We start from the raw sequence: 25,923 nt of genomic DNA on the forward strand, positions 1-25,923 counted from the left end.
TGGTGCTGATAATATCAAGATCGCGGGTAAGGGACAGTTGCATATTTCTGCATCGCAGGGGGTTGGACTAGATGATCCTCAAGGTCCCTTCCAACTCTTTGATTCTAGGTTTAGTCGCAAGCCCCGCGAACGTAGCGGTCAACTTTTCCCTTTTTTTAAGGGAAATTCCCTTATTCCGAATAGGATTCCTCGCAAGAAAAGGGAAAAGTTGTCAGCTATGCCCGCGAAACTCGAAGACACTGACTCGCAGGCTGCGATCCTACACACATTTACTAGGGAGCTGCTTAGACAAACCCTGCGCGCGACTTAATGCCGAATAAATAGGCACAGGATTGCGCTGGAGCAGGCCGATCCTATGCACGTTTACTCGGAAATCACGCCCCCAAGGGGGCGCCAGTGGCCTCGCACCCCGTGGGAGCCCAGAGCATTGCGCTGAGTGCTTTATAAGCGTTTGAGTGCTTCCAAGTCGGCGAGGGGCCAAATAGTACTGTTTGAGCTCAGCTGCGCCAACGCGCGCCGCGATCCTCGCCGGGGCACCTTTTCCTAGGGCTCGCCCGAGAAAACGCGCTCAAGAGCCGCCGCGGCGGAGGCGGCGCGTCTGGCTACTGGCGCAGCGCCATCCCCCGCGTTCTGGATCGGCGGGCGCCCCTCGTGCCGCGCGGGCGGGAGTCCCGCCGAGCCGGGGCGGCCGCGGGTTTGTGAGCCGGCGCTTCAGGGGCGGCTGAGAGGAAATGTGTCACGAGGGCGAAGCGGCTGCTCGGAGCCGAGTCCCCTCTCGGCCTTCTCTGGGCCGGGGCGCGCGGGCGGGAATGACGGTAACAGGGCCAGCCGCGTTGGCGAGCGAATGTGAGGAGTTTCCTGCGGAGAGTCCGCGGCGTGGGTGGGAAAGCGAAGGGGGAAAGGCCTCGGCGGGGGGTTTGAACAGAGAGAGAAAAAGGAGGGAGAGAGAGAGAGAGAAGGACGGCGGCCGGGAGAGAGTGGAAGGGGCTTCTGTGAGTATGAGGAGAGGTCCGGCTCGTGCCAGCCGCGAGGAAGCCCAGAATAGAGGAAGGAAGCGGGGACGGAGGAGCGTCTGCAGGAGAGGGAAGGCGACAGGGAAGTGGGAGCTGGGTGAGGCGCGGCTTTGGGCCATGTGGGTTGCCTGTCAGGGGAAAAAACACCACCAAAGACGGCTCTGAGGGGGGAGGAGTGCACAAAACGAAGCAGGCACACGCAGAAAGATAATTTGGCGTGTGCTCCGAGGAAGAGCCGGTCAGGGAGAAGTGTGACCAGGAGGGTGGAAGGGAGGGGTGGAAAAACGCCGAAGGAGAGGCGACGGCTTCGGCCGGCAGGTTCCTCAGGGGCAGCAGACACCCCTTCTCGCCCTTTCTATGCCCCTTGTCCTTCTTCCCTGGCGGGGAGGGCGGCACCATTTTGTGGCTCTCCTCAGGGGCCGCTCTGAGGTGTTTGCGAGGAGAGGAGGTGCGCGCGAGAGAGCGAGCGAGGGAGACGCGGCATAAGCAGGGGCTACTCTGTGTTGGCGCCAAACGAGCGAACGGTCTCTCTGCTTCCTCGTGAAACGGGTCTCTCTCTTCCAGTCTGGATACCAGCAGTGCTAACTTGACCCCGCGACCGTGGGCGCCGTGAAGTGTGCATGGTGGCCCTGGCACCGAAATTTGTGGTTGCCCGGCCCCTTCATGGGAAATTTGGGGGATGCTTGGGAGCCAGCCGTGGTGGACACCGGCACCCCCGACCTTCGGGTGTGGAGAAGAAGTTCGCGCTTCTCCCGCTAAACTTGCGGAATGGCGCGTTCTGTGGGCCAGAGAGAAAGGAGAGCCCGGAGGCGCTGAAGCGCGCGCGCGTGTGTCTGGCGCGTGGCACGTGACCCTTCTCCCTCCCGTCAGCAGGGGAGGCGCCGGAGCGGGCGACGTCGGCTGGGCGCGTGGCATGAACCTGGAGGGCGAGCGCGGCATCCACAGCACCAGCGAGGGCGGCGGCGGCGGCGGGATGAGCTCGGTGAGCTGCGGCAACGGGAAACTCCGCCAGTGGCTGATCGAGCAGATTGACAGCGGCAAGTACCCGGGCCTGGTGTGGGAGAACGACGAGAAGAGCATCTTCCGCATCCCCTGGAAGCACGCGGGCAAGCAGGACTACAATCGAGAGGAGGACGCCGCTCTTTTCAAGGTAAGGGGTTGGAGCCAGATTTCGCAGATTTTGCGATCCAGTGGCTTGGATCTCAAACAGAGGCGAAGGGGCTGTTTGCATTTCCTTGCGCAAGTTTGGCTCCAGTCTCCCATCAGAAGCAAAGTGTGCATTTACTTGGAAATGGCCCGTGCTTTTAAGTGGAACTGGTTCCAGATTTAGGGTCAGGTGCAGTTAGATTATTTAGGACCATTGGGTAACGTACATGGAATTGGCTATTTTATCTTGTCAACACTCTGCAAGGTAGATCGGACTGGAAGACAGGTTTGGCTGAGGCCACTCAGTGAACTTCCTAGCTGATCTGGGATATGAACCTAGATCTCATTGGTCCAACTCCACCCTCTGTCCACTTTCAGCCTCACTGGCAAATTCCACAAAGGCGCAGGGTCCTTCTGTAACCTATAGCCTGTAACAAGTGAAAGTACATTTTCCCTAGCAGTAGAGGCTCACCTGTGACTAGTTAAAGAAATACTTGATGTTCCCTAAACTGTGTGTAGACTGAAGAAACCAAGAGGTAGCTTGGACTCTGCCCCTATTAGAATCGCTGGAGAGTGGAATTAGGAGGGTCTTTTATTTTAGGGCACTTCTTTTCTCCGACTTTAAGAGAGAAATTAAATGATCACCAATCAATGATGGAATTATCTTTTCTACCCAACTAGCATCCTAGATGCTTCTGAATTAAAATGCCAGCTAAGCTGCTTTCCTGTCACACTTGAAAGATTCCTTCCATGTTCCACAATTCCCTCTTCCTTATTTGATTAACTACCCCAAGGCGTGACTCTTCATGGCTGCAATGATGCTCTGAGTTGCACAAACTTGCATTCTGTAGGCATCAATGGAACTTGTGTACAATTTTGAACAGGATTGCAGCCTTTGTCATTAAACTTCAGCAAGCACCATAATAACTGTTTAGCAAGACTTCCTTTCTAAAACTCCTTCCGTTGATTGTTATTGAATAGCATTACCTGGAGCAACACTGTTCCATTTCTGCTAAAATGAATGTAGCTAATTACTTTTAATAGTAACTCATTTTTAAAAGGAACCATTTACGCTACTGGTTGAATCCACAAGCAACGCCTTCCCTCCTTGATTACTCAGCCTTAATGTTAAATGTTTGTATGGCTTTGTGTACTGAACTCATACTGTGACATGGCTTTTTAAAAAGCCATCTCTTGACTTGAAAATAGTTTTTACCTTTTAGCTACCTGCAGATTCCAGTGACTAGACTGGACTTGGCAGAAGTTATTTCCACCTCAGCATGATACGAAACAAGAGTTCATAATTCCTGACTACAGTGGTACCTCGGGTTACAGACGCTTCAGGTTACAGACTCCGCTAACCCAGAAATAGTACCTCGGGTTAAGAACTTTGCTTCAGGATGAGAACAGAAATCGCACGGCGGCAGTGGGAGGCCCCATTAGCTAAAGTGGTACCTCAGGTTAAGAACAGTTTCAGGTTAAGAACGAACCTCCAATACAAATTAAGTACTTAACCCGAGGTACCACTGTACAGCACATCCAAAGGGTCACAGATTCCACATCCCAATTATGAAAGATTGAGTGGCTTTACATCCTTGCTCCCATCGTGTGCTGTCTGCAAGCAGGGCTCTTATTGAACTCTGCACCACACAGAATGAGAAGACTAGAAGAAGCTGGGACCACATCTGCCACCATAGCTGCATTATTATTTTTTATATAGTGAGGGAGACCATAGCTGAGTGGTAAAGCATCTACTTTGCATTCAGAAGGTCCCTGGTTTGATCTCTGACATCTCAAAGTAGGGCTGGGGGAGACAACAGATGGACCAATGAGTCTGACTTTGGTTAAAATACCTAAGGTCCTAAAAAATCCACCATTCCTTCTGCCTGCATAGAATCTCTGACATCTTTCTGAAAGGCAGTGTGGTATAGTGGTTAGAGTGCTGGACTAGACACAGGTTCGCGTCTCTGCTCAGGCCTGAAACTTAACTGGGTGACTTTGGGCCAATCACACTCTCTCCGTCCAACCTACCTCACAGGGTAGTTGTGAAGATAATGCAGAGAAGGGGAGGACTGTGTCTTTGAGCTCCTTGGAGGAACAAGGCGGGATAAAAATGTGTTAATAAATACACAAATAAAAACAGGAAGGCTTATAGGTGGTTAACTGCAGCCTGATTTATATATCTACAGTGGTACCTCAGGTTACATACGCTTCAGGTTACATACACTTCAGGTTACAGACTCCGCTAACCCAGAAATAGTGCTTCAGGTTAACAACTTTGCTTCAGGATAAGAACAGAAATCGTGCTCCGGCGGTGCGGTAGCAGCAGGAGGCCCCATTAGCTAAAGTGGTGCTTCAGGTTAAGAACAGTTTCAGGTTAAGAACGGACCTCTGGAACAAATTAAGTACTTAACCCGAGGTACCACTGTATTATAATACTGCACCCCTGCTTTCTCCACTCACGAGCTGCCTGCCATTCCCTCATTAACCTCTTTGAGCTTCTCACATCATGCTCACTTTTTCACCTTCCCAAACTCACTTCTGTCTTCTATTCTGAAGTCCCGCTTTGCAGCCATTTTCACCTTCTCCCCATGCCTTGACCTCCCCTTCCTTTTGTGTAACACGCTCCTCTTGCACACAAACCACTTGCATGGTAACATTCTGTATCCTCCTCCCACACATTGCAACTACTAAGCACCCTTTTCGTCTTCTTCCCAGTTATGAAGCTACCCCCTCCTATTCTGCAGACTTTTAATGACCCTACTTACATCTTCAACCCCATTCCCATGCCTCTCACACCCTCCATCTGCATCCCAGCTATCACCTTTACTTCCTTTTCCCTGCCACCCTCCTCCTTACTTTTCTCAACTCTTCCTTGCGCACAGAGCACTCCATTTTCATGCTTCGTCTCTCCTATTCTACACTCCCTTTGCACAGGGCTCTGTGTTCTTTCTTTCTCTCACGTGAAGCAGCTGAAGAATGGAAGAGGGAGAAGTTTGAGTACAGCAAGAAGGGAGATACACTGAAAGGGGGGAAAGTGGCTGTTTTAAACAGTGGCAGAAGTTTGAGTAAAGTGGGGAGTGTATAAAAACTGAGAGGAAAATGGTGATTTTAAACAACAACAGTAAAGCAGGGATGGAGTAACAGTGAGGGTATTCTTTTTTAAAACAAATTTTAACAAGAAGAAATAGCAGAGATGGGTACAACACAAAAGATAACAGCAAAAAGAAAACACAACAGAGCCTTTCCAAATCCCCTTATTACTGTACTCAAATATTGCTTTAAAATGCCAGTGTGGTGTAGTGGTTAAGAGCGGTAGTCTCGTAATCTGGGGAACCGGGTTCGCGTCTCCGCTCCTCCACATGCAGCTGCTGGGTGACCTTGGGCCAGTCACACTTCTCTGAAGTCTCTCAGCCCCACTCACCTCACAGAGTGTTTGTTGTGGGAGAGGAAGGGAAAGGAGATTGTTAGCCGCTTGGAGACTCCTTAGGGTAGTGATAAAGCAGGATATCAAATCCAAACTCTTCTCTTTTTCTTCTACTACTTCCTCCCTCACATTGTCTTCCTCCCCCACCCACCCGCTTGCTCTGCTTTTGCCTTTCTTTAAAATCACTACTTTGTTCCTCTCAGTGTTCCTCCACCCATGCTTTACTGAAACGTCTGCTGTTGTTTAAAGCTCCCACCTTTCCTTACTTTCAGTGTTTCTCCTTTCATGCTGTACTCAAACTTCTCCGTCTTCCATTCCTCCGCTGCTTCAGGCGAGAGAGACAAAGGACCCGGATTCCTCAAATATTCCAAAGTATCCTTATACAATGCCACTCTTTAAAATTGCTTTCCCCCCTCTCAGTGTCCTTCCAAGCTATCTCACCATGACTTCATGCAAATTCAGAATTGTGATGCAGCATTACAGATCCTTCAACCGATTACATTTTTATTATATAAAAATTACACACACACACACACATTTTATACACTATTGTTCTAAGCTGCCCTGTGCTCCATATGAGAGGAACAGCGGGATAGAAACGATCTAATTCATAAATGAAGAAATAAAACATGTTGTGGCTACTCCATGCTGTTTTGCAGTGAACTAAAATAGCACAGAACCTTTGCGTATGGCACAGGGTCTATATACCATACTTCCTGTAGAACTGAAGTATCTACTATGAACCTAGAACGACATCTAGTTCTTTTACTGCAGTCCTCTCTGCTGGGTCCTGAAAAATTGCACTGTGTTGGGAATTTGGTTTGTATCTGAACTATGACTAGGGAAGTGAAAATCCTATAGTGGCAGGGGAAAAGCTAGTGATAGTCCCATCGGAGAACTTCCACAATGAACACACGCAGCGTGCCATTTATATTGTTGAGTATAGGTATGTTTAAAGGTGTTTTTAAAAACAAGATGTTAACCACCATCAATATTTCCAGGCTTGGGCTCTGTTTAAAGGGAAGTTCAGAGAAGGCATTGATAAGCCAGATCCCCCCACCTGGAAAACAAGACTGCGGTGTGCTTTGAACAAGAGCAATGACTTTGAAGAACTCGTTGAAAGAAGCCAGCTGGATATATCAGACCCCTATAAAGTGTACAGAATAGTACCAGAAGGAGCAAAGAAAGGTAAGCTTGCATTATACAAAACAATCCCATTTATTGAGATGGGGGTGGGGTGGGGTGGGGATATGCAACAGCACTATAATTACTTTAAGCAATGAAGTTTGGTGAATTAAAAATCTAATGCTTGTTTATATAGGTTTACAATAGAAGCACCTAGGGTTCAAATAACTGATGCAGTTCTGCCTGATTCTGTAAGCAAATAAATTATACAATTCGGGTGATTTGCATGTATGTTGTCTTTTATCCTGATAAAGTTTTCTGAAGCAATAACAATGTCATTTTTAATGTGCAAGCTACTTTTCTCACAAGGTTCTTCAAGATACGCATGCGTAAATCTCGCTGTTTTATATACACAGGAGCAAAACAGCTTAGCATGGAAGATCCCCAAATGATTATGAATAATACTTACACCATGAACTCGTCTTACTCTGCACTACCACCTCAGGTATGTATAAATACATATATATATAATATGGATGTATTTGAGCTTTGATGTCAAATGATGAAGATGTACTGATACCATTGCTATTTCATTCCTTGATCTAGTGTGAGATTGAAAAAGAGTAGCAAAGAGTACAACTACAACTTAAAGAATGTTCTCAAAGAGTTCATAGGTGTTGCTGTGATCCTTTTTTGTTGTTGAATCCATACTATTAGCTCTTATTACATTTCATATATGTTTCATCATTTGCAGTCCAAGTATTCATCTTCATAAATTTCAAATATTTACACCCCCTGTAAATGTCATTTTAAAAAATTTAATTAACAACGCTGGCTTTGCACCAATGCATCAGTTTTGTGTGCGCTTCCTCCTCCAAGGGGACCTTGGGTGCTGTATCTTCATTATTTGCAGGGGAGAACCTAAGGATTGGTGGTGAAACACATCTTTTGTGTGCATAGAGTCCCATGTTCTACCCCCTGGCACCTGTACTCAAATAATCTCTGGTAGCGGGTTTTGGAGAGAACACTGTCCAAGACTCTGGAGAGCATTTTGTGTTGGACATTTTCAGGATGGGATGTAGTCCGGGTGGGAAAGCTGAAGATTCTGTCTGTAATTGACTATAACTAAAACCATTATATGGGGACACGGGTGGCGCTGTGGGTTAAACCACAGAGCCAAGGGTTTGCTGATCAGAAGGTTGGTGGATCAAATCCCTGTGACGGGGTGACATCCCGTTGCTCGGTCCCTGCTCCTGCCAACCTAGCAGTTTGAAAGCACATCAAAGTGCAAGTAGATAAATAGGTATCGCTCCGGCGGGAAGGTAAATGACGTTTCCGTGCACTGCTCTGGTTCACCAGAAGCGGCTTAGTCATGCTGGCCACATGACCCGGAAGCTGTACACCAGCTCTCTCGGCCAGTAAAGCGAGATGAGCGCCACAACCCCAGAGTCGTCCGTGACTGGACCTAACAGTCAGGGGTCCCTTTACCTTAAAACCATTATGTGATGTGTGGGACTACCACAGCCTGACCCTTCACACTTTATTCATGGCCAAGAGACTGGTTTGACAGCACTGGAAGGACCACACAGCTGCTTTGAGAGCTCATTGGTCAGAGGACCTTTCTTCTCCTGCATGTGGGAATGTTCAGGGGTGCAGGAGAGGATATATTGTGAGATTATATCCTTATCCAACTTGTGCTAACAAGTTCCCAAAATATCAGCAGAGTTTATAGACATTCCCCTTTAAGTTCGCAACGTTAACGTGTGCACAGGTTCGCTAGAACCTCTATAATAATTACTCTGGTAATTTCCCCTTTGTTCCCTCTTAAAATACAAGACACAACACAGTCTTTATAAAAGTATAAAAGAGTTTACTCACGTTCTGTTCACAATATGATCCCAGAAGGCACACAGGCTTAAAAAGGTAAAATACATTTAGAATCTATCTTGTAGCAAGATAGTCCTTATCTCCTCTCTTGGCTGGGAGCCAAGAGAGCATCCTTAGATGTTTCCTCATGGAAGGAAGATGGCAGAGAGAGAGGGTGGCAGCCTGCCCTGTGCTTTTGTCATTACCTGCACAGGTGAGGCCACACCCACCTCCGGTCACATGCGGAGGAAGTCCGTCCCCAGGAAGTTTACCTGCTTGCTGGACAGACATCCCTCCCCATGTTCTAACATGTACACTCTAGGAATGTTGTCATTGACTGCTCCTGTGTTTACATCCCACACTGCAGCATATGAGAACATTACTTTTGTGTGAAGTTGTGAGGATCACAACTATTCTGAGATTTTGGACCCCTACTCAGAGCTGTTTGCCTGACTTGCATGCCATATAAGATCTGTCAATGCCTCCCCCATCCTCTTTTGTTATTTTGTATGATTGCTTTTGGCCACACATACCTGCTTTTTGCAAATGGCATTGTGAATTGACATACTTTGCTGATGTGTTTTCTTTCTCCTTCTTAGAACTGTGATGGAAAACCTTTTTTAAAAAATGCATTAAAAACAACAACACCACATTATGTAATATTTCGTTAAACATGCAGGTGCCAAGCTACATGGTGTCTCATGACCGTAATTGGAGGGACTATATGCCAGAGCAGTCACACCCCGATATCTCCTACCAGTGTGCAAGTGTTCCTTTTGCAGCTCGCAACCACCATTGGCAAAGCCCAGCATGTCAGAACGGTAAGAAGATTCCAGTGTTTTTAGACAGAGCTGTATCTGGTGGTTATTTAAATTGTGAAAGAAGTTGTGGTTCCTGACCCAGTGGCTGTGTCCATGGGGTTGTGAACAAGGTGCTCCTGAGTAAAGCGGATTTCCTCATTCATTTAATTAGAAGACACTGCTCAGTATATCCAGCACTTTGTGTATGTAAACATCCCCTCTTCGTTGAAATGAATGGGGAAACCTTGGGAAGTGGGAAAACTCTATATGTGCATTCCACTGTTGGAAGTAAGTACAATGGTATGAATGAGATTAGGCAGCCAAAAGTAAGGACTTTAAAATGTCATTTAAGGGATAAGCAAGCACTTGCAAGAGCCCTCTCACTGAAATCAATTGGACTTGCAGAAGTGGTTAACTTTGGAGCATGTTCTAAGGTTCCATTACACTGAGCACTCAGTATAAGAAAATGGTGCACTCTCCACAGGGGTGTGGAGTGCTTTTACTTTGAAGATTCAGAATAATGGACGAGGCAAAGTAGGTAAGTCAAATGGGCCTATTTCTGATGGTGCACATAATGAAAGCTTTTCAGTGTTGACAAAACTGATGTTATTCTGCAGCATAAGAGCCAACCCCTAGGGGCTGAGGTCTTTTTGACTCCCCAAAATAAAATATTTCAGGAGGCCAGGGTCCTCTAAATTTCATGGGCATTGCCATTCAAATGGTGTGTGTGCACCGCATCATGTGATCAATTATGTACTGTATCCTCTAGTATTTTAGCCAAGTTGGCACCCCTGTTCTGCATAGTAGGGTCACCAACATGGCACATGCAAGCACACATATGCCTGCCAAAGCTTTTCCTGGTGCCCACAGTAACCCCTCCTCACACCACACCCATTGTAGTCAGGCCTGAAAGAAGACTTCTTTCCTTTCTGTTGCAACCCAAAAAAATCCCCCTCCCCCTCCTGCAATTAGTTTTTAAAAAAATAAAATAAAGTACTATAATAGAAGGCTTTCTCTTAATTGCCTGTGTGTGTGTGTGTGTGTGTGTGTGTGAGAGAGAGAGAGAGAGAGAGAGAGAGAGAGAGAGAGAGAGAGAGAGAGAGAAAACTTCCTGGAGTGGGTTAACCAGTTCCTGCTCAGCCGCACTCTCCAGGAAGATGACGCCCCTCCCCTTGCCAAAAACAAATTAAGCTTGAAAAAAGGCTGAAACACTGTTCCAAGCCAAAGTGTTGGAGGGCAGATGGGGTTGTGAATGGATGGTTGTGGGGCATGTATATTTGCATGGCTATGGGGTGTGCATAGAATCATAGAATTGTGGAGCTGGAAGGGACCGTGAGGGTCCTCTAGTCCAACCCCCTGCAATGCTGGAATCTTTCGCCCAGCGTCAGGCTCGAACCCATGGCCCTTATATTAAGAGTTTCATGCTGTACCAAATGAACTATGCCAGCTGCCTGTGTGGTTGCAGTGCGGTGCCAATGCCTATTACTCAGGTTTCTAAAATTGGCAATCGCTGCTCCCAGAGCTTCATAAACATGGAATGTGTTCAGTGAAGCCTGTCAAATAAAAGCATATTGCTTTATTAATTTTTGGCTTCCCTCTTGCACCTACTAGCCCATGAGTGAATCTGGCTGATTTCAACGCAATACAAAGATACATTATAAATGAACAGATATTTAAGGCACAATGATACACCCCCAAGTCAACCACTTCTCTAAGTCCTATTGATTTCTGTGGGAGAGTTTATCACTTAGATGCTTTTGCATCTCTTTTGATCATTACCATGAATCATTAAAGCCGATTGCCTTGAGGGTTTCCTAGCTCTGTGACATCACAAAGCCAGCTGATCCTATGCAAAGTAGGTTTTAGTTTTAAACTTGTACAACTGGGCATTCTTGCTTTTCTTTTTCTTTTTCAAGCGCTTAGCCTGAGAGGGGCAAGTACCGTATTTTTCGCCCCATAAGATGCACCTGACCATAAGACGCACCTAGTTTTTAGAGGGGGAATGCAAGGGGGGGAATTCTTTAAAGGGAGCGCTGAGCAGAGCCTGTATGCATCCCAGGCTCTGCTCAGCGCTCCCTTTCACGAGCCACGTGGAGCATGTGTGTGGCGCTTGCAGGCTTTTCTCCGAGGAGGGAGAAAGGCAGCCCATCACTGATGGGCTGCTCTTCTCCCTCCTAGGGAAAAAGCCCCCAAGAGCCGCATACATGCTCCGCGTGGCTCTTTAAAGGGAGCACGGCTCTTGTGGGCTTTTCCGGGAGGTGGGGGAAGGGACTGAGGGGCGAAGCTGGAACAGCAAGAGGGAGCGCTGCACAGCGATCCCTCTCACTGTTCCGGCTTCTGGGATAGCCGCACAGCCTGCATTCGCTCCATAAGACGCACACACATTTCCCCTTACTTTTTAGGAGGGGAAAAGTGCATCTTATAGAGCGAAAAATACAGTAGATTTGGATGCAATCTAGTGAATGCATTCCATACTGCTCCCAGTGCTGTATAAATGTTAAATCTGGCTTCACTCTAAGGCTACAAGCCTGTGCGATGTAGTAATTAGAGGGCTGAACTAGGATCAGAGTGACCCAGGTTCAAAATCCCATTCCACCAGAAAATTTACTGGGTGACGTTGGACCAGTCACTATCTCCCAGCTTGGCCTGCCTCATAGCAGTCCTGCCAATTCCAGGGGGCCACGGGGGCCCAGACACCCACAATTATTTTTTTTTGCTGTGGGTGCCCAGCCTCTGCCCCATGCGGCCTGCTGCCTTGCGACTGGCTCTGTGCTCTGCTGCATGGACTCTGTTGGGGCTCATTGCAGCTGAAGACATGCTTCCGCAGTGCGACTACTGTTGCAGCAGGCCCCAATAGAGGCCCTGCGACAAAGGTGCAGGCCCTGGTCCAGTCGCCACTGCGGCAGCAGAGCGCACATGCACCATAACATTGCATTGTGGTACAGCATCACAACAGGACATCACAACGTGCATGCGCTGGGCACCCACAGTCTGGGGCCCAAGTTGGCACTACTGCCCCATAAGGTTGTTATGAGAACAAAGTGGATAGAACCACACATGCCACTTTGAGTACCTTGGAGGAGCGAAAAACTAAACACATTTACTAGAAAGTAAGCCCCTGAAGTCATTCCCAGTGCCATGCCCCTTCTGGAGTCATGCAATTGTTTAAAGCAGCCTTTCTCAACCTGTGGGTCCCCAGATGTTGTTGAACTACAACTCCCATCACCCCTAGCTAGCAAGGCCAGAGCTCAGGGATGATGGGAGTTGTAGTCCAACAACATCTGGGGCCCACAGATTGAGAACCACTGGTTTAAAGCATCCACGAGGTACCACTTAGTGTGAGGAAGTACAGAAGCACCAAGGGATCCATCTCTGCAGCCAGCACAAGGCCCTCCAAACTGAGCCGAAACATCCAGAGTCTAGGAGAAGGGAAGCATCTGCCAAGGTTTTCGTAAACTACCTGTGAGCGCTGCTGAAAGACAGCATATAAACAAACAAACAAAATGTGTCCAGGTCGAAATGGAAGGTGAATTTCTCAGACTGGAGGGAGAAAGCCTTCAATGGATTTTGGACCGCTTGGCAACATAGTTTGTGAACAGAAACTTTTTGTTTGTGAAAGCAGGTTGTCAGGTAACTGGAACCTTTTACGCTTGTGCGCCACCCGAGGCACAGACTCCTGGGATCCCAATAGAGCCGAGCATAAGGTCTGGTGAAGCTCTTCCATTGTCAGGTATATAAATAATTCAACAACTGGCAAGTAACATTGAATTCATGAGAGCCCTCTCATAACTTTCCAGATAAGTTTCACACACACAGACCCTTTCCCCGTGAGCTCAAATGAGAGGATAACTGTGAAATTTCCATCAATGTTTGGTTCTCTGATTTGGTTTAAAAAAATGTAAGGTGAATACAGGGTGTGCATAAATGTTGGTTGTGCACATATATATGAAGTGTGGAGAATGTTCACAGACAACATGAACAAGGAATTTTGTGCAGTGCCTAGTGAATGTCCGTGGGTTCCAAATGATGTTGGAAAATGGTGGCCAAAGTCAATTAGGTGGTATGTTTATTGGCCAGTCAAAGCAGGAGGCAACCAGAGAGAGCTCCTCCTCAATAGAAATTCCTATCTGTGGAGTTCTCTCCCAAGGATGACCTGTCTAGCACCAACCATGTTATCCTTTCAGTGTTAAGCAAAGGATTATCACAGACACTTGAATATATTTTCGTCTCTTTAGTTGGTTGTTAAATATTTTATATTATTTTTGAAAACTGCTATGGAAGTTCCACTGAAGAGGGGCATATAAATATTTAAATAAACCAAATTCTCCTGTCTAATACTATGTGGATTACCCAGGCAATCAGTGAAACATATGTGGAGGTGTTTGTTGCACTTCAACCAGGCATTAAAGTACAACTGATCAGTTAATTTCCCCCCAAATCATTTGGCAACGACTCATACCGTTGGCTGTAACATTCCCTGTTGATTGTTTGGTAAACTTTCTCCATGCTGTCATGTGAGTGTACATTATGATTGATGTTCATGCACAACTACTAGTCAATTCCCATTAATGTACATGTTGACAAGAATTCCGTACCGCTTAAGCATTTGCACAAAGTTATTTTTAGTGGCGTGTTTGTAGATGTGTTATATTGGTGTAAGGGTGGCTGATTTCACTAACTATAGCTCTTGCTGCCCGTACCTACAGCACAGCAGCCATATTTATTACTTGTTCCAATGCTCCACCACCAAAAAAAACCCCATGGAACAGCTACCTATCAGCTATCAAGTAGCCTGCAATTTGACTTGGCCAACAAGCAAGGCTACTGCATAGCTCAACTCAGTGAATCATAGGAATCACTATGCCAATACCCTCACAACCAACATTTCCCCAGCTAATCTGCTGTGTGGCACAATCTTACACATGTTTAAGTCCCACTGTGCTTAATTTCCTAGCAAGTGGTTTTAAAATTGTATATGCATTCTCAGGTTCAAAGTCTGAAAAGTGGTTTGAAGCCACATCTCTGAGATGCTATGTGCAACTCAACCTCAATGCTTCTTAGCTTCCTCCTAGACGTTACATGACATGTAACGTCTTGTGTCCAACAGTTAACAACAATTTTGCATAAATATGCTTTCAGATTGTCGACTGCACATCTGTCTATATTACCACGAAACTCTTGTGAAAGAAGTCACTACTTCAAGTCCTGAGGGGTGCAGAATATCTCATGGCCAAAGTTATGAGGTCAGCGGGCTGGACCAAGTTCTTTTCCCTTATCCGGAAGATCACAACCAGAGGAAAATAACTGAAAAATCCTTAAGCCACCTGGAAAGGGGAGTAATACTCTGGATGACACCTGACGGACTCTATGCTAAGAGACTTTGCCAAAGCAGGATCTATTGGGATGGTCCTCTGGCATTTTGCAACGACAGGCCTAACAAACTGGAAAGGGAGCAGACATGCAAACTTTTTGATACTCAGCAGTTTTTGTCAGGTATGTATGTTACAGAGATAAATGCACCCTTGTAGGTTGTGTGATGCAAGCTTCTTCTTTTGTCATAGCAGTGAGTTTCAGAAAGAGTTGGATGCACATTCACTCTATTTGACCATAGCATGAGCTGAAATATTACCTAATTTGCTAAAAATGTCTAATTAGCCTTCACCTGAGAAATGTAATGTCGACTCACCAGTTGTCCTACTGTCGGCTAATAATGCTCCTCACACACTTTTTTTTGCCTGCTCTTCAGTGGTGCAATATTTCAGAAGGTTTTTATTTCTTATCTTATCTGCATTCTTAAATGCTCCTTTAGTCTTTGGTGTCCAGGGTGCTAACACTTTCATTTATACAGTATGTGTAACTTTTGGTATGTACAACACTGGCTGTTTTGCAATGAAAATAACATTGATATAAGATTGTGCAGCTTCAGGTTTTACTTTGGTGAGATCAAATGGGCTAATATAAACACATCTGCTTAATTAGAGACTGTGATATGTGGACTGGATATAGAAACAACTGGACTGAAATGAACATTTCTTATCTCCAGCACATTTGAAAGTGGAATATTTTAAACAGATTATTTAGTGGGGTTTTTTTTTTAATGGAAGCACCATTTTATAGATTTGCCTTTTTGGATTCCAATAGTCTTTATTGTAAAATCCCCATCAACCCCCAGTTATACAATTTTGAGTGAACAAATAATAAATTGTAACTCCGCTAAAGGCATGTGGGAGACTTGTGTCTTCTCCATACATATTTTAAAGGTCCTCCTCTAAAATCTGGGGTCTTTTCTGGAAGCCAGCCAGCTCTGGTTTATCCCAGCTTGAGGGTAAATACAGAAAACTGTAGCATACCTGGAAGCACTCAATAAACTGGAAACAGTAATGTCCTGCCAAATTGAGAGAAATTTTGTTATGCTTATGTACCTGATTGGAAAGATGGAGAACCAGGGAAGTTTACAATTTTTAATATTGCTGGATAGGATGTTGCAGATATGTACTGATTTGGATTCTAGATTTTGTTAGGTCTTTTGCCATCCTCATTGCCACAGAATCTTTTGATCAGTAATATAGGCTGATTTTCCATGATATTTGTTTTTCTGCCATAGTTCTGAAGTTTAGTCCTACATAATAGCTTGAGTATTTTCTGTTGGCTTTCCAGAACTACAAGTATTTGCCCACCATGGGCGGCCGTTGCCTAGATTCCAGATTGTGTTGTGTTTCGGTGAAGAGTTTCCAGATCCACAAAGGCAAAGGAAACAAATTACAGCCCATGTAAGTATAAACGATTTGATTTGCTTGAAACTAGGGGTATGCAAATATATTAAAGGGGGTAAAGTGAATACTTAAAGTGAATTAAGTTAATCCAATATATTCAAATAAGGTTGAAAAGGAGCATTGAAATGAAAGGTAAATCACCACTCTTACAGCTAGGCAGTACAGTATAACTGAAACTTCCTTAAGTATGATAATCGCTTGGAAATATGCAACACCAGTTTCTGAGTGATTCACATCTGTGATTATGCTTTTGATTTAAGCTAAATGTTACAACAATTCAAATATTCTGAAATTGGAAATCACAGTTTATTTCAATACCACTAAATAAACTAGACGTGAACTATAAAGAGGGGGCTTTTGGCTTGCCACCAATTGTTTGTGCCGTGTTGGTGTTTTTATAGCATTCTGCAAAGCTGTAATAAATGATGCTTTGAGCAAAGTGGATGAGTGGAAATCTCACCCCCTTACTTCCATAGTGATTCCCTCCTCCCACTTACCAAGTGCTCCCTGCATTCTGTGTCCTTATAGCTAACGCCTTTCATCCTCCTTTATTTAGGGCTATTTAGCCTATAACTCACAAAGCTGTTAAGCCAGGACATCAGTGCACCACTGTCCTAAATGGCTTAATTAGGTTGTGAATCAGGTTGTTAATTGTGCATTCTATTATAAACAATACTAAGAAACATTCAGCAGAAGAATTAGCTGTACAAGATCACATTATTTGACCAAGGTAATCTTGGAGAAATAAGATAATCTATGCTTTGAGCTTCAGCGTAAGTTGTTTCGAAGTACACGTAATACCTGCAATTATCATACGAGTTACAGTGGTACCTCGGGTTACAGATGCTTCAGGTTACAGACACTTCAGGTTACAGACTCCGCTAAATAGGTAGAAATAGTACCTTGGATTAAGAACTTTGCTTCAAGATGAGAACAGAAATCACATGGCAGTGGCATGGCGGCAGCGGGAGGCCCCATTAGCTAAAGTGGTACCTCAGGTTAAGAACAGTTTCAGGTTAAGAACGGACCTCCAGAACGAATTAAGTTCTTAACCCGAGGTACCACTGCAACTTTGTCCTGAAAGCTGTGTGTCAACGTAGCCCTGAGTGACTCCTTGCATGAGTGGATTGACTTCTGCCTGCACAACGGGACTCCCCCCCATCCTCCCCCCTTTGCCAACTAAATCTGTTCTCTCTGGAGCAGATTTGGGGGGGGGGTGCAGGGCATGTGCAGGGGAAGGAGTGGGGAAATCCCATTGTGGGTAGAAATAATTTTACTCGTAGATTTAAGCAGATACCACCCTATGTTTGGTTGCGGGTCTTTTCTCTCTCTCTCTTTTTTACAATTTCTGCTGCAACAATCAACTGTAAAAGTTGATTATGTAAGGAAGATTTAGCACTTATTGCAACTGATCAAGTAGGCAATTCACATAGTGAAGAGGAATAACATTTCAAACATCCCTACCACTACCTTTGTATGCCTGTGTGGAGTTTTTGCTATCTCCAGGGCTCTGCAGGAGCTCCATGTTTTTAGAAAGACCATGTTCAGCAAGGGAAAATATATTTTTGTCGTCATTCACTGTAGGCAGTAGATGTTTCAGGTCAATGTTAGTCCAAGACACATAAAGGATCTCAGACCTGGTATGTTCTGAAGCCTGCGCTTACACATGTGTATAGGCTTCTGTGTACATGAAACTGTAGTAGAATGCTGGACAGCGCCATGCCTGTTTCTTAGAAACAAGTCCTGCTGATTTCTGTGGGCCTTGTTCCTAGTATGTATGTACAGTGGTACCTCTGGTTACGTACTTAATTCGTTCCGGAGGTCCGTTCTTAGCCTGAAACTGTTCTTAACCTGAAGCACCACTTTAGCTAATGGGGCCTCCCGCTGCCACCGTCGTACAATTTCTGTTCTCATCCTGAAGCAAAGTTCTTAACCTGAGGTACTATTTCTGGGTTAGCGGAGTCTGTAACCTGAAGCGTCTGTAACCCAAGGTACCACTGTAACTCATATGAAAATTGCAGGTATTACGTGTACTTCGAAACAACTTACGCTGAAGCTCAAAACATAGATTATCTTATTTCTCCAAGATTACCTTGGTCAAATAATGTGATCTTGATCAGCTAATTCTTCTGCTGAATGTTTCTTAGTATTGTTTATAATATACAGTTGTTTATAATTAACAACCTGATTCACAACCTAATTAAGCCATTTAGGAGACTGCTGCACTGATGTTCTGGCTTAACACCTTTGTGAGTTATAGGCTAAATAGCCCTAAATAAAGGAGGATGAAAGGCGCTAGCTGTAAGGACACTGAAGCGTATGTAACCCGAGGTACCACTGTATATGATTGCTACTGGAAAGAAGCATGTGCTTCAGTATCTTCAGCAAGTCCATTGGAATTGACAAAACTAGATAGTACACAAATGAAATGCTTTCTAATGTGGAACTCCGTTGACTTGTTATGATTAATATATATATATTCAATATGAATGAATCAGACCATCTGGCTATGTGTCCCATTAACCTTTCTATCTGTTAAGGTTGAGCCCATGTTTGCAAGGCAGCTATACTACTTTGCACAGCAAAACACCGGACCTTTCCTAAGAGGCTATGATATACCAGAACAAGTCACCAGTTCAGAAGACTACCATCGAGCTCTCCATCATTCCTCTGTTCCAGAATAAGCATGTGAAAATCGGTGCCTTGAAGCATCGTGTTGGATGTTATGCCTAATGCAAGAATCGTTGGTTCACAGCTACGTGTTATAAGTAAATGCTTGGATTTCCCCAGGGAAATGAACAACAACAACAATTAAGTTCAAAGAATGGTTGTGGTCAAGCCTAAAAATATATTACAATGGACATACGCTCTCCTCCCTCCTTTTTTTGGATTGCTGTACCTCAGATTCTAACACTGGGGTTAGCGGTGGAAACTGACAAAATACTTCCTATGTTTACATTTTCTTAAAGGGAGGCAGTGTCTTATAGATGACTTGAACTTATTTCAGACTCTTAATTATTTATTTGATTAGACATCTCAGGGCAAGAATTCCTAGACCGAAGCAGAAGCTTACTTAAGATATAAGGGGGTACTCAAAAGCACATTATTCAACGAAATGGAATTATTCTGTAATTTTTATAAGTATACTATTTCAAAAACATCTATATAGTCTTTAAAGAAAGTTGCAGTGTACAGGTGTATGGTTGTTGTTTTTTTAAGAACTATAATTTCTGACATTTTTTCACATAAGTGTATATTGTTGCTCTTTTGAAAAATGGACATGTGCAGCACACTCTGCATCAGGATTATTCCTAGGATAAATGTTTTATTATCATGCTATGTTATTTATGCCATTATATGCCATTTTCATAAAGCTCATTTAATGCTTAGTAAGCAGCCAAAGCTTCTTTCCAATAACTGCTGGATTTGCTGTGCAATCTTATACATGCCTACTGAGAGTTCAGTAGTACCTGCTCCCAGGGTACGTATGTATAGTCCTGCAGCCTCAGGCATTTTAAAAAACAATTACCAAAGAGTGAAACACGTGTTTGCACAGGATTTAAGATGAATCAGTGTAAATCTATATACAAACCGATTGTGAACTCACAAGCGCACTGTAGTTTAATATGAGCCATCTAAGCACTCAAAACAGTTTTTGGGCAAATTCACAACTGACTTTATTGGCAGAATTATTTCTTCTGAGTGATAATGTTGACAGACATTGGCACTCATTCAGGACAGAGTTAAGTGCTCCAGTTACATAAGTAACTATGTGACCACAAGTGATTTCCTTTTTTAATATTAAAATTTATTGAATTTCAAAAAAACAAAACAAAAGAACACAAATCAACACACATTTTCCTTAATGTTTTGACTTCCCACCCTTACCTCCATGTTGTTTTTATTTCCATCACTATTTTAATTTTAAAAGTAAAGGGAGGGCTGAAATTTCAGGTTATTGGTTATTTGCTTGATCAGACATGTCAGTATCAAAGCAGCATATTCTAATGAATCATAGGAAATAGTCATCAAGATCCCTTCCTTCCTTAAAAACTATTTGTAGGTGTGTGTTTTTTCCTGCATTGAAGTATTAAAATTAAAAATGTGTTCTACTTGAATTTCTAATCAGGGACAAATTGTATATTTTTATACAATTGGCAGAAGACCCATGTTCTAAACCCCCCCCCCCAAATTTATACATCTTAAAGATGCATGATGCCTTGGGATATAATATCCATTTTCTTCTCCTAAATAGCTAGTCCCGTCACCTGGCACATTTTTTCCTGATGTATTTAGGCTGCAATCCTTACCATGCTTACTACAGAGTTGGGTCCATTGACATTGCGGGACTTACTTCTGCGTAAACATGCATATGACTGTACTATTAATCTTATTCAGCTTGAAAAATTGATAGGTGCTGCATAGCTGTTTGGTTATATTCAGGCATATACATTTGTGGTGTTGATCCATTCAGCGAACAAGCACATTCTCTCTCTCTCTCATGTGTGACAGACCTTTTTTTTTTTTTGGTTGCAGCCCCCTCCCCTTTATTTTGTTGGTTGTATAAAGAAATGTTATTTCTGAATTCCAGTTATGAAATGCAGCTTGTCTTTAGTTTTCAAAGGCTTGATGACTACATCTTTTTCTCATACAAGGCAGTGTGGGATCTATGTTTATAGCACAATGGTTCATAATTCATTACTTGGCGGACAGTCCTATTGATTTGAATGGAACATATTTCCAAGTGGTACAATAAGCACTTCAGTGGCAACTGTGGAATAAATGTATATATAAATGGAAAATGCTGGTGCGTGCTGTGAACTACTTCAGGCTGGATTTGAACACTTTTATCTAAGGTGGCATACTGGTTTCCATAGCATGAGCATTTTGTGTGTGCGTTTTTTCTCCTACAAATAAGGAACTGAACCAACTTTCAACTGAATGGACACTCCTGCTGTTTTTTAAGAGGGTTCTTTTTAAAAAGGTGAAATGTCCCCCCTGTAGTAGAAAAGAATGGGAAAGATGGCCAACTGACCTAGTAGCGTTCAGTTTGCTGTCCAGTACATCTTTCAAATGACTTTTACAGGCATAGGAACTCAGGCCTGAGCTATGGGAGGAAAGAACAGTAATTTTGATTTCCAAGATATTTCTGTATACAGCCTAGTCTTCACTATAAGGAGTTGCAAAGGTTACCAAGAACCAAATTGTGTTTTGAATATCCAAGGCAGAAGGGAGTGCTTTTTCCTACTGATTCATTTATGCAAATAGAGTTTTTGCAGTGTCTTATCTTATGGGGTATTTTTAGCATTGGAAGGAAGCTCAATGTTAGCAATTTGTTTTAGGATTGCCAATACTTTTTGGGGAAAGGTATGGAAACCACAGTTGGAAATGGCTTTGGCAAATGTGATATATGCAAATAGCTGTGTTCCAGAATCCAGAAAAGTGATGCCTGTATTATTTCAATGGGCTGCAATATTTGTTTGTATTTAAACACAAATGAACTTTGGAAGACTGCAGTTTTGAGCCAAGGAATCCATTTTCTGCTTACTATTTTGTTCAAAAGCACCCTTTTCCAACTGCCCTACCCACACTGTTCGACATATGTGCCCTGCTTCTATGTGGAACACATTGGGGAGAAAAGCCACTGGGGAGAAGGAATTTTGAGCAGAAAAAGTGATGTCAAAAAAAGGGATGAGAAGCTCTGTTTCCATTCACCCACCCTCAGTTCAAAATTTGCTCATCAATTTGAAGCTGACTGCCAATTAAAAGAGGTCAGGGTGACGTAACAGACCTTTCTGTGCAATGTTGAGTTTGCCCTTAAGCGAAAGCTTAAATCTCAAAATTATTTGGGTTTTGTTGGATCATGCCTTCTGTATTGTTTTGAGGTGCGGTGTTTACAATTTCTAACCACATTTCTTTTTTAAGCAAGTTCCATAGCTCTTAAACGAAACTTCCTTTTAAGTATTTGGGATCACAGGTGTGCTCAGAGTATTTAGTTTCAAGCTTTTATTTTGCCTAGTTTCTGCAGGAGCAGCCGAGGAAGCTAGTAATAGAACAGATAGAAATACTGGATCAAGTTGGGTATGAATACAGTGGTACAGTGGTACCTTGGTTTAAGAACAGTCTGGTTTAAGAACGTTTTGGTTTACAAACTCCGCAAAACCGGAAATAGTGTCTTGGTTTGAGAACTTTATCTTGGAATCCGAACAGTGGAAGGGCTCTGGCGGCGGGAGGCCTCATTAGGGAAAGCACACCTCAGTTTAAGAACAGTTTCACTTTAAGAACGGACTTCCGGAATGGATTAAGTTTGTAAACCGAGGTACCACTGTATTGGCTAGTAGTAGAACAGAGCTATAAATGTACTATTAATAGCGGAAAAAAGAAAGCTGGATTTTTGAGACATTGTTTGAAATGTAATATTGTAAAATAAAGTGATGAATTTTTAGTCTCTTTCCCAGTGTTTCTTTCAAATGGCTAAAAGGAGGTGGGGGCTTCTGAACAACTTCCTGTTTCTGTTCAAATTCTGCTTATATCCTCTTGAGGTCTACTTTCTTCCTGCTGTTGAAATCTTATCTCAAGTCTTTTAGCAGCTCATAAGAATGTAAGTAGATTCCTGCTAGATAAGACAGAAAGACCATCTAATTTAGCATCCAATTCTCCCAGAGACCAGCTAAGACATGAATGAAGGGTATGGAGCATCATTCTTCCTACTTCCAACTGGGGTTCAGAGGCATATTGCCTCTGCTACTAGAGGTAGTTACACAACCATCACAGCTAGTAGCCTAGCCTTACCCTCCATGAATTTGTCTAAACCCATTTTAAAGCCATCCAGGTTGGTGGTCATTACTATATATTGCGGTGGCAAATTCCATTGTTTTATGCAATCATATACACTTATCTCTCTCATCTTCTTCTTTTTACTTTTATTGATAAATGCAATACTTAGAAACACAAACCAGAACACTAAACACACTTATTATACATAGATACATACACCTCTCAACTTAGATTACAAAAAAGAAAACAAACATACAAACTAAACATACAGACATAAATTTTGACTTCCCTCCACCTATATGTGGCTTCCTTTGTTTCTTTTCTTATTTTCACTGTGTTATCAATATTATTTTTGGCTATCTCATCTTATACCCATTTCTTCTTATTTTTTTTACTCTATAAGTTTCATTCATTGCATATTGATATATTAATACCAGAACAATATTTTTTGATGTATTCCTTCACGCAGGTCCACTCCTCTATCAGTTTTTGGTCTGATTGGCCTATTACCACTGCTGTAAGTCTTGCTGATTCTATATATTCACAAAATCTTATTTGCCATTCTCTTGTTGAGGGAGTTTTTTCTCCCTTCCAATTTTTTGCTATAATCATTCTGGCCGCAACAGTTGCTTATGAGAAAACTTTTTACCTAGCAGCAGAAATGTCAGTAGATATAATTCCCAAAAGGTGCACCTCTGTATTTTTTTTACATGGTATTTTAAGCATTTTTTAAAGTTCCTCTTGAATGTCACTCCAAAATTGTTTAATATACACACACTCCCACCCCATAGCAATCATATACACTTCTCTTGGACTCCACCTCATCTAATTCAATAGGGCTTTGTCGTAAACGTATAAGATTGCACTGTAAGTCTTCAAACCTATGTACAGTTACCTGGGGATAAGCTCCATTAAAGATAACAGGGGCTTACTTCTGAGAAAACATGCATAAAACAGAATTGCAGAGTTGGAAGGGACCCAAAGGATCATCTCATCGAACCCACTGCAATGCAGGAATCTCAGCTAAAGCATCCATGGCAGATGGCCAGCCGACATCCGCTGAGAAACCTTCAAGGAAGGAGAGTCCACAACCTCCCAAAGGAGACCATTCAGCTGTCGAACAGCTCTTACTGCCAGAAAGCTCTTCTTGATGTTTATTCGGAATCTTCTTTCTTGTAACTTGAGGCCATTGGTTTGAGTCCTACCCTCAACAGCACGAGAAAATATTGCTCCCTCTTCCATGTGACAAACTTTGAGATATTTGAAGATGGCTATCATATCTCCTCTCGGTGTCCTCTTTTCCAGGCTAAACATACCCATCTCCTTCAACTGTTCCTCATAAGGCTTGGTTTCCAGACCCTTGATCCACCTTAGTTACCCTTCTCTGCATACATTCCAGCTTGTCAACATCCTTCCTAAATTGTGGTGCCCAGAACTGGACACAGTATTCCAGGTGTGGTCTGACCAAGACAGAATAGAGTGTCCCTTCACTTGATCAGACCACACCTGGAATACTGTGTCCAATTCTGGGATGTGTCCAATTGATCTGTGATGGGTCTATTGCTGAAAACCTCAGACACTGTCCAGCCAAAGTTTGATTTCAATGGGAGAGTATTAAGTAGGTATTTAATTCTCCCATTGAAATATATGGAACTTGAAGTTTTTAACTTTGACTAGTATGTTGTAGCTCCTGCAGGGGCTTTAGGTTATGAGCCCCTATGTTTCGACCGATTTATGGAAAGAACAGAAGATTCAGTGGCCTTTCAAATTGGCAGATCTATGCTGTTTACATCAGCATTTGTCACTGGCATGGAGGTGGGGAAACACCTCATAAAACAGCTTTCAGGAAAAGAAAACCACCGCCCACAGATTACTAGTTAGATTGACGGCGGCCTGTAGCTACGGTAAATATCAACTTCCTTTTCGAATGAGAAACCAATCAGCTCAATTTTCCTTCATCTCATTGATTTCTCTGAGAGCTGTGTTAAAAGCAAAGGGCTTCACTCTCAAGCTGCATAGCTTATTCATTTATAAAATGCATGTGTTCCTTATGCAGAACAGAAAAAGTCAAACCAATAAGAACAGTGAGGATAACAGCGGCATTTTAAAAAAAATTTAAAAACCCACTTCTGTAACGAAACTGATGTTTATCTATACCATGCCATCAACAGCTTGTCACTTTGTTTTAGAAGGCAAAGATGAGAACTTAAAATAACTTAATTATAGTGGCTATCACCATGTGGAAGGCATTATTCCTTAAGTGTTTTCCCATTTCCAGTGTAAACTCTCAGGAACCAGGTTTAAATTCCTCCTCCTCCTTACATCAGTTTACGTTTCTCCTTTTCATGCTTTTTTGAGAACTTGATCATGGGTCACAATTCCCCCCCCCCCACTGAAAGTCCTGTGGATTTGAAAGAAACCTAAAAATCACAGTGTGCAGTATGTCTAACTGTAACACAGATTATACAAGTGTGGGAACAGAGGATCCAGTTCTACCGTGTGTGTGTGTGTGCAAAATAATTTTTAAGCAGTTCCTACAGAGCTGCTAGGGATGCGGGTGGCACTGTGGTCTAAACCAGAGCCTCTTGGGCTTGCCAATCAGAAGGTCGGCGGTTCAAATCCCTGCGATGGGGTGAGCTCCTGTTGTTCAGCCCCAGCTCCTGCCAACCTAGCAGTTCAAAAGCACGTCAAAGTGCAAGTAGATAAATAGGTACCACTCCGGCGGGAAGGTAAATGGCGTTTCCGTGTGCTGCTCTGGTTCTCCAGAAGCGGCTTAGTCATGCTGGCCACATGACCCGGAAGCTGTACCCCGGCTCCCTCGGCCTATAGAGCGAGATGAGCGCCACAACCCGAGTCATCCATGACTGGACCTAAAGGTCAGGGGCACCTTTACCTTTACAGAGCTGCTAAATAATTTGCAGAGTGAATGGAATAGTTGCCTTGCTCTTCCTTTGAGGTCACAACGAAGGCGGTTCGCCCAACCCAAACCATATGGT

General features: G+C 43.5%; 1 protein-coding gene across 1 annotated transcript; it reads left to right on the forward strand.

Annotated features, from left to right (window-relative positions):
• Nucleotides 1–1,890: 1,890 nt before the first annotated feature.
• On the forward strand, nt 1,891–19,389 carry IRF4 (interferon regulatory factor 4). Its single transcript, XM_053397022.1, has 8 exons — nt 1,891–2,163; nt 6,588–6,774; nt 7,128–7,216; nt 9,257–9,398; nt 13,000–13,107; nt 14,517–14,870; nt 16,035–16,147; nt 18,691–19,389. The coding sequence occupies exons 1-8, from the start codon at nt 1,927–1,929 to the stop codon at nt 18,832–18,834; spliced, it is 1,374 nt and encodes a 457-aa protein (XP_053252997.1). The 5' UTR covers nt 1,891–1,926; the 3' UTR covers nt 18,835–19,389.
• The last annotated feature ends 6,534 nt before the right edge of the window (nt 19,390–25,923 follow it).

Source organism: Podarcis raffonei, chromosome 7 (genome assembly GCF_027172205.1).
Source record: "Podarcis raffonei isolate rPodRaf1 chromosome 7, rPodRaf1.pri, whole genome shotgun sequence".
Classification (NCBI taxonomy): Eukaryota; Metazoa; Chordata; class Lepidosauria; order Squamata; family Lacertidae; genus Podarcis; species Podarcis raffonei.